Consider the following 14,905-nt stretch of genomic DNA (forward strand, 5'->3'; position numbering starts at 1 on the left):
TAGGAATATAATGTAAGTATGAAGTACCAAAGACATTTTTGTGAGAAGAATGAAAAGTTTTCTAGAAGTTTTGATTGAACTTATTTGGTCATACGGAAGTTCTTAATGAATGATTAACAAGTAAGTGTTTCTTAGTCTTTTGTGTTTTCCCCTAAAGTTGTTGTAGGCATGTAATTCTATTTTTTTAATTCAGAGAACCCTAAAAGAGCTTTAAGGGTCATATTTAATTCCCTTTTATGTTTTTTTGTGTTTAACTTTTTCATAGAAAAAAAAACTATGAAGCAATAGCTTTAAACTCTGCATAACTCTTTTCATAGCTGGATTTCTGTATTTCATTCTGAGCATAGTGTTGCCTTCAGAAAGCACAGTTCAGCTGACAAAGTAATTAAAAATAATTGCATTTTTAACTTGTATTCTTTATAAGCTTGAAGAGATTAAATATTCGGCTCATAGCTGCAATTATTAAATGTCCTATATTCTCTTGCCCATTTCTCTGTGGAAGGCTTAAAGTTGAGAATAAGTCGTCTTATGTTCCCAGATCACAGGGGGGGGGGGGTTCTTTCCTTTTCTTTGTTCTCTTTCCATTTCTTTGTTAAGTCAGTCAATTTTCCATCAGTCTTCTTTATGTAAAAACAAAATAGCACTAGTCTTTCTTTTGTGTGAAATTGTGGTTACAGTTTGAGTAGAGAAGCATATATAAATGATACAGGGAGTTTGTTCAGGGGATTCAGTCTTATGCAATTGTGGATTTTGGTTGCTGATTAAGCAGCTTCTGCAAGTCTGTGGTTTTAGTACCTAGTTCTAGTCTGAATACAGCATGGTCAGCCATGAGAAAGGCGGACATGAACTAGGGGAGAGCCTGACTAAGATGGAACCCACGAGGAAGACCAGAACCTGCATTAGTTCCTCACTGCCTCCAACTTCCATGATCCAAGTGGGCTTCAGGGAAAGGGATGAATTCACCATGTGGTTAAGCATGCACCTGGCCCTGGGAGTGAGAGAAACTGAAAGGGGCTCCTGAGGGCTCCAGGAACTACCTCAGGGGGAACACGAGCTGCTGCCCCCCACAAACCAAGTCAGCCAGCAGTTGCAATCTGTAGATGCTGTGTCAGCATCCTGCTGGTCCTGTGGTGACTCTCTAAGCATGAAGAAAATATGGCCAATGATAAACCAGAGCAAGGTACAAAGTTAAGTTGAAGAAAATATTGTTCTGGCTTAGCTGTAATCATGAAATGTAAATCCACCAACGTAGTGAAGGAGCGAGGGAAGATTTGGCTTAGTTACTATAGCTTTTGTGTGTTTAACTTATTTTTTTCTTTGTTTTGGTAGGTTAGAGAAAAGGGAAGTTGAGTAAGAGCACTGCAATATTTAATTTCTGTACCAGTCGTTTGAATCTGCTTTACACTTTCCGTATTAACATTTAAAAAAAAAAAAAAAAACTATACCGCTCTTGTAAAGTTGCACAGAGTTGATTAATTTGTTTACACCTCCCTCCTATATGTAAAGCTGGTAATAGCTGATCTGTGGAATTTTACTCAAGTATATAGAGAAAATTATTTGCCCATTAAAGTCTCTCTCAGTCCCTTTTTTTTTTTTTTTTTTTGCTATTCTAAAAGAATAACATAGACTGGGTAATTTATAAAGAACAAATGTGTTTCTCTTAGTTATGGAGGCTGGGAAATCCAAGACAGAGGTACAGGCTTGATAAGGATCTTCTTACTGAATTATCCTGCATCAGAAGGTGGAAGGGCAAGAGGGCAAAGGAGCAGGAGAGAGGGACTAACTCCCACTTACACCAAACTTGCTCTCCCAATAACAAAATCCAATTCTGTGACATTGACATTCATCCATTCATGAGGGCCTTTCCTAAAAGCCCCACATCTCAACACTTGTGAAGAGACAGAATTGTGTTGGAGGTTAAGTTTTGAACACTTGGGCTTTAGAGGACACATTTGAAACATACAAAGTTTCTGGGACAACCAAAGCATCAGAGCTTAGCTGACTTGTGAATTAGGAAACTTGGTTCCCTCTCATAGCTGAGTAATCTCAAGTAAATATTTTATCTGTGCCACAAATGTCCTATTTGAAATCAATAAGAATATTGACTGTTTCTTTTTTTTTTAATTTTACAAATTAGAAAACAATCTCATTGTATAAATAACACACGTTTCTTACTGGAAATCCAGAGCTCCTATCACAAGTCCCAGAGCTTATTAGACCTTCTTCTAATGAAAAAGCCCCTGCTTCCAGGCTTGCTGATGTTCTTAACAGATGAAAAACATGAAAAAATGAAGTGTTTGGAAGATGTTCTCTGGGATCCTGTATTTCCCAACATGCTGCATCATGCCCTTGCCTGACCCAGCATCTTGCTTGTTTTTTGGACGCTTCAGTCTTTCTCACTGGGTGAAGAATACCACATAAACTGCCTCAAAGAGCAGCATTCAGGAAAGAGGAAGGTAAAAATCTTTGTCTTTCAGTTAGAGGACATACAGAAGCAAGCATCTTTGTACTCTATTTCAAGCAGCTGAGTTTGCTCTATTTTTAATGTCATAGCATATGTTAAAAAGTCTTTCATAGTTTTAGTTATTAAAATTTTTAAATATACAGAAATAATGGACCAGACTCTCTTATAACAGATATTGTTGCTTTCTTATATTTTCAAATATGCATCCATAGTTATATTTGCATCTGCATACACCTACAGATTTGTCTAAAGCCCACTTTGCCCATCTCAGTTGTCCTCCCTACACCTCAGCGGTAATCACTGTGCTGAGGTTATGGTACCATTTCAATATACGATTATGTGTATTTACTCCACCTGTTTGAATCCATAAACAATAACTTATTAGATATTTAAATATTAACATAAATATAATTATAACATATATATCATCTTAGAACTTGCTTTTCTATCTGGATGCATAATTGAAAATATAAAATAAGTGTTCTTATAAAATTTATTTATGGAGATGTGATTTACCATTGTATTTTTATATAGCAGTATATAGTAAAAATCTTTACACATTTGCCACTGAAGGATAATTAGGATATCACTGTAAGCCAGGGACGGGAAATTTGTGTTACCAGACTGTGTTTGGTTTTGGCATAAATGTTACTGCCACCCTGAACACAAATACATTACTAAGGCTCTAAAAGTTGCATTTTCCCCTTAATAGCAAGTATCACTATTTAATTTGTAATAGGCACATACCACTATTCAACACTTCACCTGAGAATAATATTTTGTTATGGTTCATGAGTTTGGGAAAAATTGAAAGTTTTGATTGAAAACTATTCAGATAATTGAAGTGAAATATGCTTAGACTGTAAATATCAACTGTCCCTTTTCTCCCTCTCCTTCTCCTCTTCTTTTTTCTTTCTTCCTTCCTGCCTCCCTTCCTTTATTTCTAAATAAACACTTTATGTTTATTTTGATGCTAGATGATGAGATGAATGAAATTCATTGCTTCTGATCAGCTGGTTCCTTTTGAAAGAATTAAAATCAAATCACAAATGTAGGATCCTTGAAGGAGTTAATGCAATTCACTGTTTCAAAGTAAATTAAGTCCTCAGATTACATTGGTGTTATTCACTTCTTTCCTAGACTTGACTGAGCTTTGTAGGTCATCTCAATTACAGAAAAATAATTTTTAGATTACTTAATAAAAATACAACTAGCTATACATAAGTGGGAAATCAGTATCCATATATTCTATAGCAATATAATATCCACAGCCCATAGGCACTAATTTTCAGACATGTCATGCAGGCTGATGATGCAAAGATTATCTTTAAAACACTTTTATTTGCCTTGAGAATAAAATCCATAGACAGTGGACCTGAACACACAGAATTTGTAACTTGCAAAATTGGTACTAAGGTTTGACACAGTCAGTCTAGATTCAGAATCCATTTTCTTAACTACAAAATTACCCCGATAGAGAAAACTGCCAGTGGTCCACAGCGGAAGAATACAACATAATAAAATGCATTTTCAGTAAGTTATTTCCAACAGTTGCAATTCCAAAATAACATTTGCCTCTTCAAGTGATTGGGTACTGAGACTCAGGTGATTAAAAAGGCTTAAGCCTGTACTTTTGCTTATTGTCACAAAGAAAGAAGAGTCGAGCAATTATCTAACAAACTTATTATATAATCACAGATTCCTATGAGTTGAATATAGGACAGTTGAAAATTAAGGTTTTTTTTTAAGGATTCAGTTGAATTTCAATAACACCCACTGGTCTTTCTGCCCTACATGTAGACAGCTACTTTAAAGGGTGGTTTTCATATTCTAGGATAGGCTTTGGGGATTTTCTGAGGGAGCATACCATGGATTACTGTCCTTTTAAGCCTGAAGATGCCTGCCACCCCACCTTTTCTGTGTTTATAAATGTTGACTGACTTTATGAAAGATTCCAAAGACAAATAGTTGAAACTTCTCTGTCTTCTACACTCAAGGCATTTGCATTATATGTGTTAAAATGGAATAATCACACATACATTTTAAGCACAGTGCCCTAGAATTATAACAACTTAGGCATTCAACTCAATTAAAAATGCATAAAAAACTGAGCTGTATGTTGACAAGTAACATTTTTGATCCACCAGTTGCCTGGACACATGCAGCAATATGTGTCCTTTCAACTAAGTTTATAGTTAACAGCAGTCAGCACATGGCCATGAAAATAAGTTCTCCAACGTGGCCAAGAGATCATTAGCAATGCTATCTAACACCCACGTTACATTTACAGACATTAATATCCAGATAAGATTCTGCCTTTAAAAATATGTATGCAATGGAGAATTTTGCCAACTGGACACAAAAGAGATCTTCTCAACCCTCCCATTATTCAGAAAGTAATTAAAATCAATTAACTATGTTACGATGAAGATTAAAATGACAAAATTATAATTTGGTGGTGAAAGTATCAGAAATTAGAGCCAGTGATTAGTGTCTTTCAATTATCATTGACGTTCATGATCTAGGAGACTTAAACGTCAAATGTGTTTAATTTAATGTTATTACATTAGAAAATTCCATTTAAAAACCTAGAGGAGTTAAAATGTTTTAAATATAGAGTAAGTATAAAGGTGTTCAATATGTTTATCAGATTATTTAAAAATGTTACTGGTCTTTGGACAATACTCTTAATGCCTTAAATTTTCATTAAACTAATTTTAGTGGGAAAAGATAATACTCGTTTTACAACAAAGATTTCATAAATATGAATGCAAACACGATACATTATAAAGAACAAGTGACTCCAGCGTCTTCAGAGTGTGAACAGACTCTCACACCCCATTGCCTGATATTACACTCTTCAATAGATGACTCTCTCCCAAAACAAAATACTTCGTTCAGCCATATTGGACCAGTACCTGCAAAAATCAGATACAACTGCATTAGTAAGCATAAGTAAGTGGTCATGTGTAGTGGGACAAAGCCATTAGCCCATTCACTAATTAAACCCAAATATTGATCATTATCTACATGCAAGTTCTGTGCTCTCTGTTAGAATTCCAAAACGAATCCCCTGATTCAGAGAACTTTATACTCCAGTCAACATGTAAACTACTAATGTACCAAGAAATGAGAGTTATAACAAAGGTTCCTATGCAGGTCCATGAAAGTACAGATTAAAGGATAACTGATTCTTTTTCTAAGGGTGTAAAGAGATTGATTATTAATCTAAACATAGGGAAGGAAATAGTTCCAATAGCAATGGAGATATGTGATAACTAGATGATCTACCTGTCAAACTATGGCAACTGTTTTTCAAAACACCCTGGGGCATGTCTGGAACATAAGAAATACCGGCAGGAGGACTCCACAGCCCCATATTCATTATTTTTAGCTTCCAATATGTTTCATTGAGCTGTGCCTAGTTTGCCAAAATATTATCCAATTTTAATCCAACTAAAACTGATCCAATCAGGAAAGGATTTACAAACTATACTGTAAGGAACCATGGAATATGATCCTATACCTAGAAGACCCAAAAGGGTCTACAAAGAAACTACTAGAACTAATAAATGAATTCAGCGAAGTGGCAGGATATAAAATCAACACGCATAAATCAAAGGCATTCCTGTATATCAGCAACAAAACTTCTGAAATGGAAATGATGAAAACCACCCCATTCACAATATCCTCAAAAAAATAAAATACTTGGGAATCAACCTAACAAAAGAGGTGAGAGATTTATACAATGAAAACTACAGAACCCTAAAGAAAGAGATAGAAGAAGATCTTAGAAGATGGAAAAATGTACCCTGTTCATGGATACGCAGAACCAACATCATCAAAATGGCGATATTACCCAAAGTTCTCTACAGGTTCAACACAATGCCAATCAAAATCCCAACGGCATTTCTTGTAGAAATAGATAAAGCTATCATGAAATTCATATGGAAAAACAAAAGACCCAGAATAGCAAAAGCAATTCTAAGCAGGAAGTGTGAATCAGGAGGCATAGCGATACTAGATTTCAAACTGTACTACAGAGCAATAGTAATAAAAACAGCATGGTACTGGTACCAAAACAGGCAGGTGGACCAATGGTACAGAATAGAGGACACAGAGACCAATCCACAAAATTACAACTTTCTTATATTTGATAAAGGCGCTAAAAGCATGCAATGGAGGAAGGATAGCATCTTCAACAAATGGTGCTGGGAAAACTGGAAATCCATATGCAACAAAATGAAGCTGAACCCCTTTCTCTCGCCATGCACAAAAGTTAATTCAAAATGGATCAAGGAGCTAGATATCAAATCAGAGACTCTGCACCTGATAGAAGAAAAAGTTGGCTCCGATCTACATATTGTGGGGTTGGGCTCCAAATTCCTCAATAGGACACCCATAGCACAAGAGTTAAATACAAGAATCAACAAATGGGACTTACTTAAACTAAAAAGTTTTTTCTCAGCAAGAGAAACAATAAGAGAGGTAAATAGGGAACCTACATCCTGGGAACAAATTTTTACTCCTCACACTTCAGATAGAGCCCTAATATCCAGAATATACAAAGAACTCAAAAAATTAAACAATAAGATAACAAACAACCCTATCAACAAATGGGCCAAAGACCTGAACAGACACTTCTCAGAGGAGGACATACAATCAATCAACAAGTACATGAAAAAATGCTCACCATCTCTAGCAGTCAGAGAAATGCAAATCAAAACCACCCTAAGATACCATCTCACTCCAGTAAGATTGGCAGCCATTATGAAGTCAAACAACAAGTGCTGGCGAGGATGTGGGGAAAAGGGTACACTTGTACATTGCTGGTGGGACTGCGAATTGGTGTGGCCAATATGGAAAGCAGTATGGAGATTCCTAGGAAAGCTGGGAATGGAACCACCATTTGACCCTGCTATCGCCCTTCTCGGTCTATTCCCTGAGGACCTTAAAAGAGCATACTATAAGGATACTTCCACATCAATGATCATAGCAGCACAATTCACAATAGCTAGACTTTGGAATCAACCCAGATGCCCTTCAATAGATGAATGGATTAAAAAACTGTGGCATTTATACACAATGGAGTATTACGAAGCACTAAAAAACGACAAAATCATGGATTTTGCAGGGAAATGGATGGCATTAGAGCAGATTATGCTAAGTGAAGCTAACCAATCCTTAAAAAACAAATGCCAAATGTCTTCTTTGATATAAAGAGAGCAACTAAGATCAGAACACGGAAGAAGAGCATGAGGAAAAGACTAACATTAAACAGAGATGAGTGGGGTGGGAGAAAGGGAGAGAGAAGGGAAACTGTATGGAAATGGAAGGAGACCCTCATTGTTACACAAAATTACATATAAGAGTTTGTGAGGGGAAAGGGGAAAAAAAAGGAGAGAATTAAACAACAGCAGATGGGGTAGAGAGGTAAGATGAGAGGGAAGGGGAGGGGGGATAGTAGGGGATAGGAAAGGTAGCAGAATACAACAGTCATTAATATGGTATTATGTAAAAATGTGGATGTGTAACCGATGTGATTCTGCAACTTGTATTTGGGGTAAAAAATGGGAGTTCATAACCCACTTGAATCAAATGTATGGAAAAGGATATGTCATGAGCTTTGTAATGTTTTGAACAACCAATAAAAAAAGAAGAAAATATTATTAACTACAAGAACAAGCAAATAACATGAAAATGTCAGGGCTAACACACATGATCTTTGTCTGAGATCCTTCTCAGGCCTTTATAAGAAAAACAACGGCTGTCATCAGTAAGCTACCTGACAGATATTTAACTAAGTGAGTATACTTAACCACCACTTTCAAGTAAATACTCCATTTTTATCAATAAGCAAACAACTCTATTTAAAAGAAACTCATGCAATGAAAAGAAAAGCTAATTTTAAAAATAGATGTTTGGATGTGTTATTCCCTAAAGTTTCATAAGTAGATCACTTATAAATGTTCTCCTTCTTTTATATTCTTGAGATAGTTCAAACCATTGAAAACTTTTAAATAAATGGTTTCATCAGGTTTTGTTAGCTAGATAAAATTGCAAATCTCCTAAGGAGTTTTCAAGAACACTTCATGCCATAAAGATACTGATGGTTCCACACTGAATTAATCAAAATCTTTTCAAAACTGGTGGATAATAAATAAATATTTTAATACTGTATGCATAATTATGATGATTTTCCCAAAGTTGGACCAATATGATCTTGAAAGGTTCTCTTTCCGTCACAAGAGCTATATAAGACATATTTAGAAATAACTTCAACTTAGACCTCTGTGCATCTATAGAAGACTTTTTTTTTTCAAAGAGGCATGCATGATGATATTACTCTCACCAAGTTTTTAAACATTCTGTGAGCTCAACAAATAAAATATAATAATATGTACATGGTTAATAATGTGCATAATTGTATAGTGGTTTTTGCATGTATAAATAATCAGCTCTTGGTGCTTTTGTTATTTACTATGTGGATAACACTGGAAAGAACCTTAAAAATTTATGGAGGCTTTCCATTTTATATAAGTATATATTAAAAAGTTATTTCAAGTAATAAGGGCATCATGAAAATGCTTGATGTATTAAAATAATTAGTCTCTGGGCATCTAAAAAACAAAATACATTAATCACTGGAGGAAGATTCATTAGAAAGTTTAGGTAGAAAGTGGGGTCCATGTTAAAAAAATTCTTGAACTTTGTATTGTTAAGTCACCAAAAAAATGACATCATCAGATGTACATTTTAAAAAGATGTACATTTAAAAATGGCAAAAGATTGGTAGTTGGACTGAAGAAGAAAGAATTTGTAAGACAGAAGGAAACTTAATACATGTCTATATAGAAATTTTTTTAATGACATGCTTTCATTTGCTCTTAGAATTGAACAGAAAGTTTTGGTTTTCACATATCAAATAAATGATACATTCATTTAATTTATGAGTAATCTATGCCTTCACTAGAAAGATCCAAGCATGAGACAAAATTTTCTTTTGGTTTGCATTATCAAAGTAACTATGAACATTGCATTTTTCATTTACCATAACAGTAATTAAACAATTAGAGTCCAAACTATGCTTCTATTATGGGTTGTTTGATTGTTTTTGTGGTGTTCATTATGGAACCCATGGCTAAGAAAAAGCTCTGTCACTGAACTACAACCCCAGCCACAGTGTTTCTATTATGAAAAAGCAATGATTTTTCCTGGGCTGATCAATTGCAAAAGTAGTAATAGTAAACTGAAGAGCGCAACTATTTTTTGAAGTGTTTATAACAGTATTGAGTTTTTCCAGAAACCCCTCCAAAATCACTTTTTGGTTCTCAAATTGCTTTTGTTATGTGGGGCATATTCCCTTTTGTTTATGCATATTTTGAAATGTGAATACGTTTGTGTGTATTTCCTTTTAGGTTTATAAAAGAAGTTTTGGAAAACAAACAACTGGGTACCATGGTACATACCTGTAATCCCAGTGGCTAGGGAGGCTGAGGCAGGAGGATCAAGAGTTCAAAGCCAGACTCAGCAACTTAATGAGGCCCTAGGCAACTTACAAGACCCTATCTCAAAATTATATATATATATATATATATATATAAAATCACTGGGGATGTGGCTCAATGGGTTAAATGGCCCTGGGTTCAATCCCCAGTATCAAATATGAAAACAAAACAAAAACAAAAACAACAACAATAGTAAGACAATAATATCTACAGATAGTAAGACAATACCAGTGCCAAAATGGAAGGGAGTCAAGACACTAGGATCTTTATAAATTGTGCATATCACATTTATGGACATTTATGTGTAAATGAAGAAAAGAGAAATTTTGGTAAAAACCATGACTCTTATACTTCTGGGAGCACAAGAATAGAAGGCTCCATAGCCTCTGTCACTGGCTACTGTGAGGTTTTTCCTCTATATTTTATGAATCCAGTCACTGGATTAAGTGCTGAGGGCCATTGCCAAGTAGGAATGACGCATCGATATTTCCTTGCCAGCGTACCCCATGTTAAATGGACTTGCCTATAAATTTTAACACCCTCATGTAAGACTTGTAATTTCTGCACCACCAAAAATTAAAATTGATGGGCTTTTTGAATAAATTACTAATAATCTCCTTGTTCTTCTATTTTATCCAATATTTGACTTTAAAATTCTCTCTTCTACCTTTTTCTATCTAGAATGTCTGTATCTAATAGTTATCTTAGCTTTTTGCATTTTCTATCTGAAATACCTTTACTTGACATTTTCAACCATTTTCTTATTTCTATCTTCTAGTTTTCTTCTAAGGTTTTTATATTTACCCTTAGTTGCTTTTTTCTCTCCTAGTTTTCTTTTGTTTCCTATTTTGTGGGTTTAAAATTCTTGTCTTTCTACGTCTTTTTTATCTCCCTATATATTTTTTATCTTTCTACATCTTCTTTTTTCTTTTTTTTTACCCTTCTGTACTTCTGTTTTTAAAGTTTTCCACTTCAAATTTTTAATCTTCTTTATCTAAATATCTTTTCTTATTATCTTCCCATTTTCATGGTTTTTTTTTTCTCCATCATGAAGGCATCTTAACCACCTTCAATTTAACCTTTTAAAGCCTTTTGCAACTTATTTAGACATTTTACAACTTTTTACTTTACCACACAAAGATTATCTCATCTCCTTCTTTTTGGTTTAAAGTACATTTTAATAGTTTGATGAGTAAAGCAATCTTTTTTTCCGCCATGAAGGTATCTCGACCACCTTCAATTTAACCTTTTAAAGCCTTCCAATTATCATCTATACTGTACTTTTAAATGTACTTTTTCACCACCTACAGCTTTACTCTTTTAAACGAGGCTTAGATTCTGTTTAAATCGCTTAATGTTAGTTTACATGGCTGCCCTTCAACCAAAGGCTTTTTTTTCTCCATTAAGAAGCTTTGTCTCAATCTGCCATGTACAAATACCTTTTTCTTCTTTCTTCCTTTCTCAAGCTTTTAAATTAAGTCTAGTTTCCTCAAAATCTTTTTAAATGGCATTTTACAACTTTTTACTTTACCACACAGAGATTATCTCATCTAGAAACATTTCTTTTTCCTTTAACCTTATATATTAAAATATATTTCCACATCTTGAATCTTTTTATATCTCTTTTTTAACCATTAACCCTTTTTATAAATTCACATTCTGAAACAACTCTTATAAAATTTCTGATTTAGACAAATTACTCCACTTTAATAAGATGAAATAATTTCATGTTTTTTAAGGTACTATAATATTGTAATTGAAACCCAACTGAAACTTCTTATACTTTTTGTATATAAATTACACCTGATAGAATCTTAAGACTTAGTAACCTTGTTTCAGCAAAGACACAGACCAAAGCAATATTAAACTTTTTTCTATTTACCAATTTATGAAAACACACATAATGTTAAAATATATTACCTTATGGAACTTAATAAGTAAAGAGCACTTGATTTTATATTTAGTAGTTGATAAGGTCTCGGGTTCGTTCCCCGTACGGGCCACCAAATGCCAAAGTCTCGGCTTGGCACAGAATCACGAGCCACCACAGCTTTGTAGATTCAAACAGCAATTCTTTATTCCCGAACTCACACCGGCCTCCGCACACGCTCTAGGGCAATCCCAGTTCTGCTGCTGCCCAATTCACCTACTCCACGAGGCTTTTCCAATATCCCATTTGAATCTCACGGAGAACTCAACAGGAACAAGCAGCAGGAACACCCTAATCCCGGCAGCAATAATCTTCAACCTCCAACTTCCCTAAAACCCCTATTGTCTTAAACCGGGAACGCCTTAAAACCAAATTATCTTAAACCTGGATACTTCCTAAAACCTGGATCCACCCTGGTCATTGAGCAGGGTCACCTTTCTCAAACACACATGCAAGGTCACAGCAAATTTCCAAGGCAAGTCCATTTAACATGGGGTACGCTGGCAAGGAAATATCGATGCATCATTCCTACTTGGCAATGGCCCTCAGCAATTAAGTGCAGAATTTCTAGACTCCTAGAAAAGAGAATGAAAGTGAGAATTTCCTATGGGCTGTAGCACCGTTCCAGCAGGGGCAGCACAGGGAAGAAATGACTTAGTCAATTGATGGGCTGATGTGTGAGTGCCCATTTTTAGACGCTGTGGTTAAGGAATTATGAATGTCAGAATAGCAAGGACATGGTGATAATAATGGAAATTTAAGCTTACTCTTTTAAGGAATTAGTATGTAACCGGAAGCATTCAATGTTCATTTATCATATTATCTCATTGAATCCTCAAATAACTGTTAAAAAAAATAAGTGCTGATATCATGCCATTTTATCATTGAAGCAACTGAAACTCAGAATAAGAAACTTTTCCCAAGGTCACAGGGAATTCCTAACCTGTTTCTACCCAGAGCCAGTGCCCTTTATCAACGATGTACTGCACACCCCTGTGTTTTTAGACAACCATGACAGAAGTGTATTTTGAGTATCTACAGGAGTGAACAAGACCAAAATCCTTCACACTTGCCCTGACCTTCTACTGGGCCTTAAGTTCTAGGGTTGTGAAGCAACTGCACACACATGTAGGGTGGCAGAGTGATATCTTCCTTTAGAACCTCTTATTGAACTTCTTTTTTCTACTGGGGACACACAGATGTGATAAACACTTGTAGGTTTTGGTAACTGTGTCTTTTGCTATCTGGAAAAGATTCAGGCACAGCAAACATGAGTGCATATGTGTAAGTCAATATGCTAGGTATTTTCACATACAATTCTAAGTGTTTCTTCTCATAATAACCCTGAAAAAGGATGGCAAATACTTTCATTTCATAGATAAACTGTCACTCAGAAAGGATATATGACTTTCTTAAAACAGCAAAGAATACAGCTAAGTATACTGACACTTAATGATATTCATTGGCTGTGTAGATGCTTAAATAGTTATAAAAATAACTTCCAAATATTTGTTGTTGTTGTTTTTATATTAATATATTCAAGACTATGGAGCCTAAGGGAAATTTTTATTTAAAACATATTTTCTATCTCATTCCAAATTGTTTTCTGCATTAAAAAATTAATGCAAAGGTAGCATAAAACTCATAAAATTTTATACTCATATGAACCTACAAGATTAAAAAATGGGTTTTTTAAAGATAATAACAGTTATTCAAGGATTTTTGTTGTTGCTGCTGTTTTTTTTTTTATTTGCCTCTGAAACATATTTCCTACTCAGTGGAAAATTATTTAAATTGGATGTGTACATTTTAGATACATTTTTATTCTTTAATCCTGAAATTTTCAATCCTATCTATTTATATCAGTATTCATCATCTATCTCATCTATTTCTATGTATCTGTCATCTGCTCATGTCACCTACGTATCTATATATCTATTTCATCTATCTATCCGGGCATATATGCATCTGTGACTTTCTTTAAATTTGAGGGCTATAGGAAGGACAAGTGGACTTATTTTGTTTCTAACAGCAGGAAACAATAAAACTGTTGTCTATGGCTTCTGTAGTTTTATGAGCTTGGTTTGTGATGCTTGAGAGTATAGTGCACAGGTAATTATATTTCCTATTAACCTTTTGTGAGAATGTATGAGTGAGTGGGTAAGTGTGTGTGTATGTGTGTGTGTGTGTGTGTGAGAGAGAGAGAGAGAGAGATGCTTAGGAAAAACACAGAACCTCATACCTGTAGCTCTACCACTGAGCTACATCCCCAGCTCTGCCTCTTCAAGTTTAAGTGATTTTGGTATCTTTAATCTGATCTTCAGTTGGCCACCATTGCTATGGGGAAAAAAGGTAATTGGAGTTCATACACTGACCAGACACTCAGTAAAATGATGAGATTTGAGATTAACTGCTGAGTAGATGGAAATGGAAGCAAAGATTATTAATGGTTAAAAGCATCTGGAAGTATTTTCATTATATCTAGTCATGGATGGGTGACATAAATTTTACTACTTTGATGACTTATCAGGGAAGTGCTTTAAGAAGACCTTCTCCTTTGAGGAAAAAAAAATATTATGTTTGGAATCAAAGTTGAAAATGCCACTGGGATGGAAATATAGCAGACCATGTGGACATAGGTTATGGTATGGATGCTTTGTGGTTCTGGAGAATCCATTTATTTTCTCTCAATGTTGTCATATGCAGAAAAAAAAGGAGTGGGGCTCAAATAGTTCTAAGATTTCACTTACTTTTAACATCCCATGAGTCTTAGATTCTAAAGAAGAAAACTCCTTAAAAAATGAAGTTCTTAAGGATAAAGGGTTTAGAAGGATGTTCTATGTGGTGAAAATAGTGTGGCATGAGTTCCAGGTTCAGGAATGAAAGTGAGACACACTCCCCCCACAATGGGTGTGTAAATTTGGGCAAGTTTTGTGACCTCTACTAGCTATACTTACTTGCTCTATGAGAAACTAGGGCTATAATATCTATTTCTCACAAGCT

General features: G+C 34.9%; 1 protein-coding gene across 1 annotated transcript in view; it reads right to left on the reverse strand.

Moving 5' to 3' along the window:
- Positions 1-2,180: 2,180 nt before the first annotated feature.
- Positions 2,181-14,905, reverse strand: part of MSR1 (macrophage scavenger receptor 1) — an 80,457-nt gene continuing 67,732 nt past the window's right edge. Inside the window, exon 10 of the mRNA XM_081269176.1 lies at positions 2,181-5,382. Within this exon, the coding sequence (XP_081125302.1) occupies positions 5,249-5,382 (134 nt within the window). The 3' untranslated portion in view covers positions 2,181-5,248. The remainder of the gene's footprint in view (positions 5,383-14,905) is intronic.

Source organism: Spermophilus citellus, assembly GCF_964194105.1.
Source record: "Spermophilus citellus genome assembly, chromosome: 16".
NCBI lineage: Eukaryota > Metazoa > Chordata > Mammalia > Rodentia > Sciuridae > Spermophilus > Spermophilus citellus.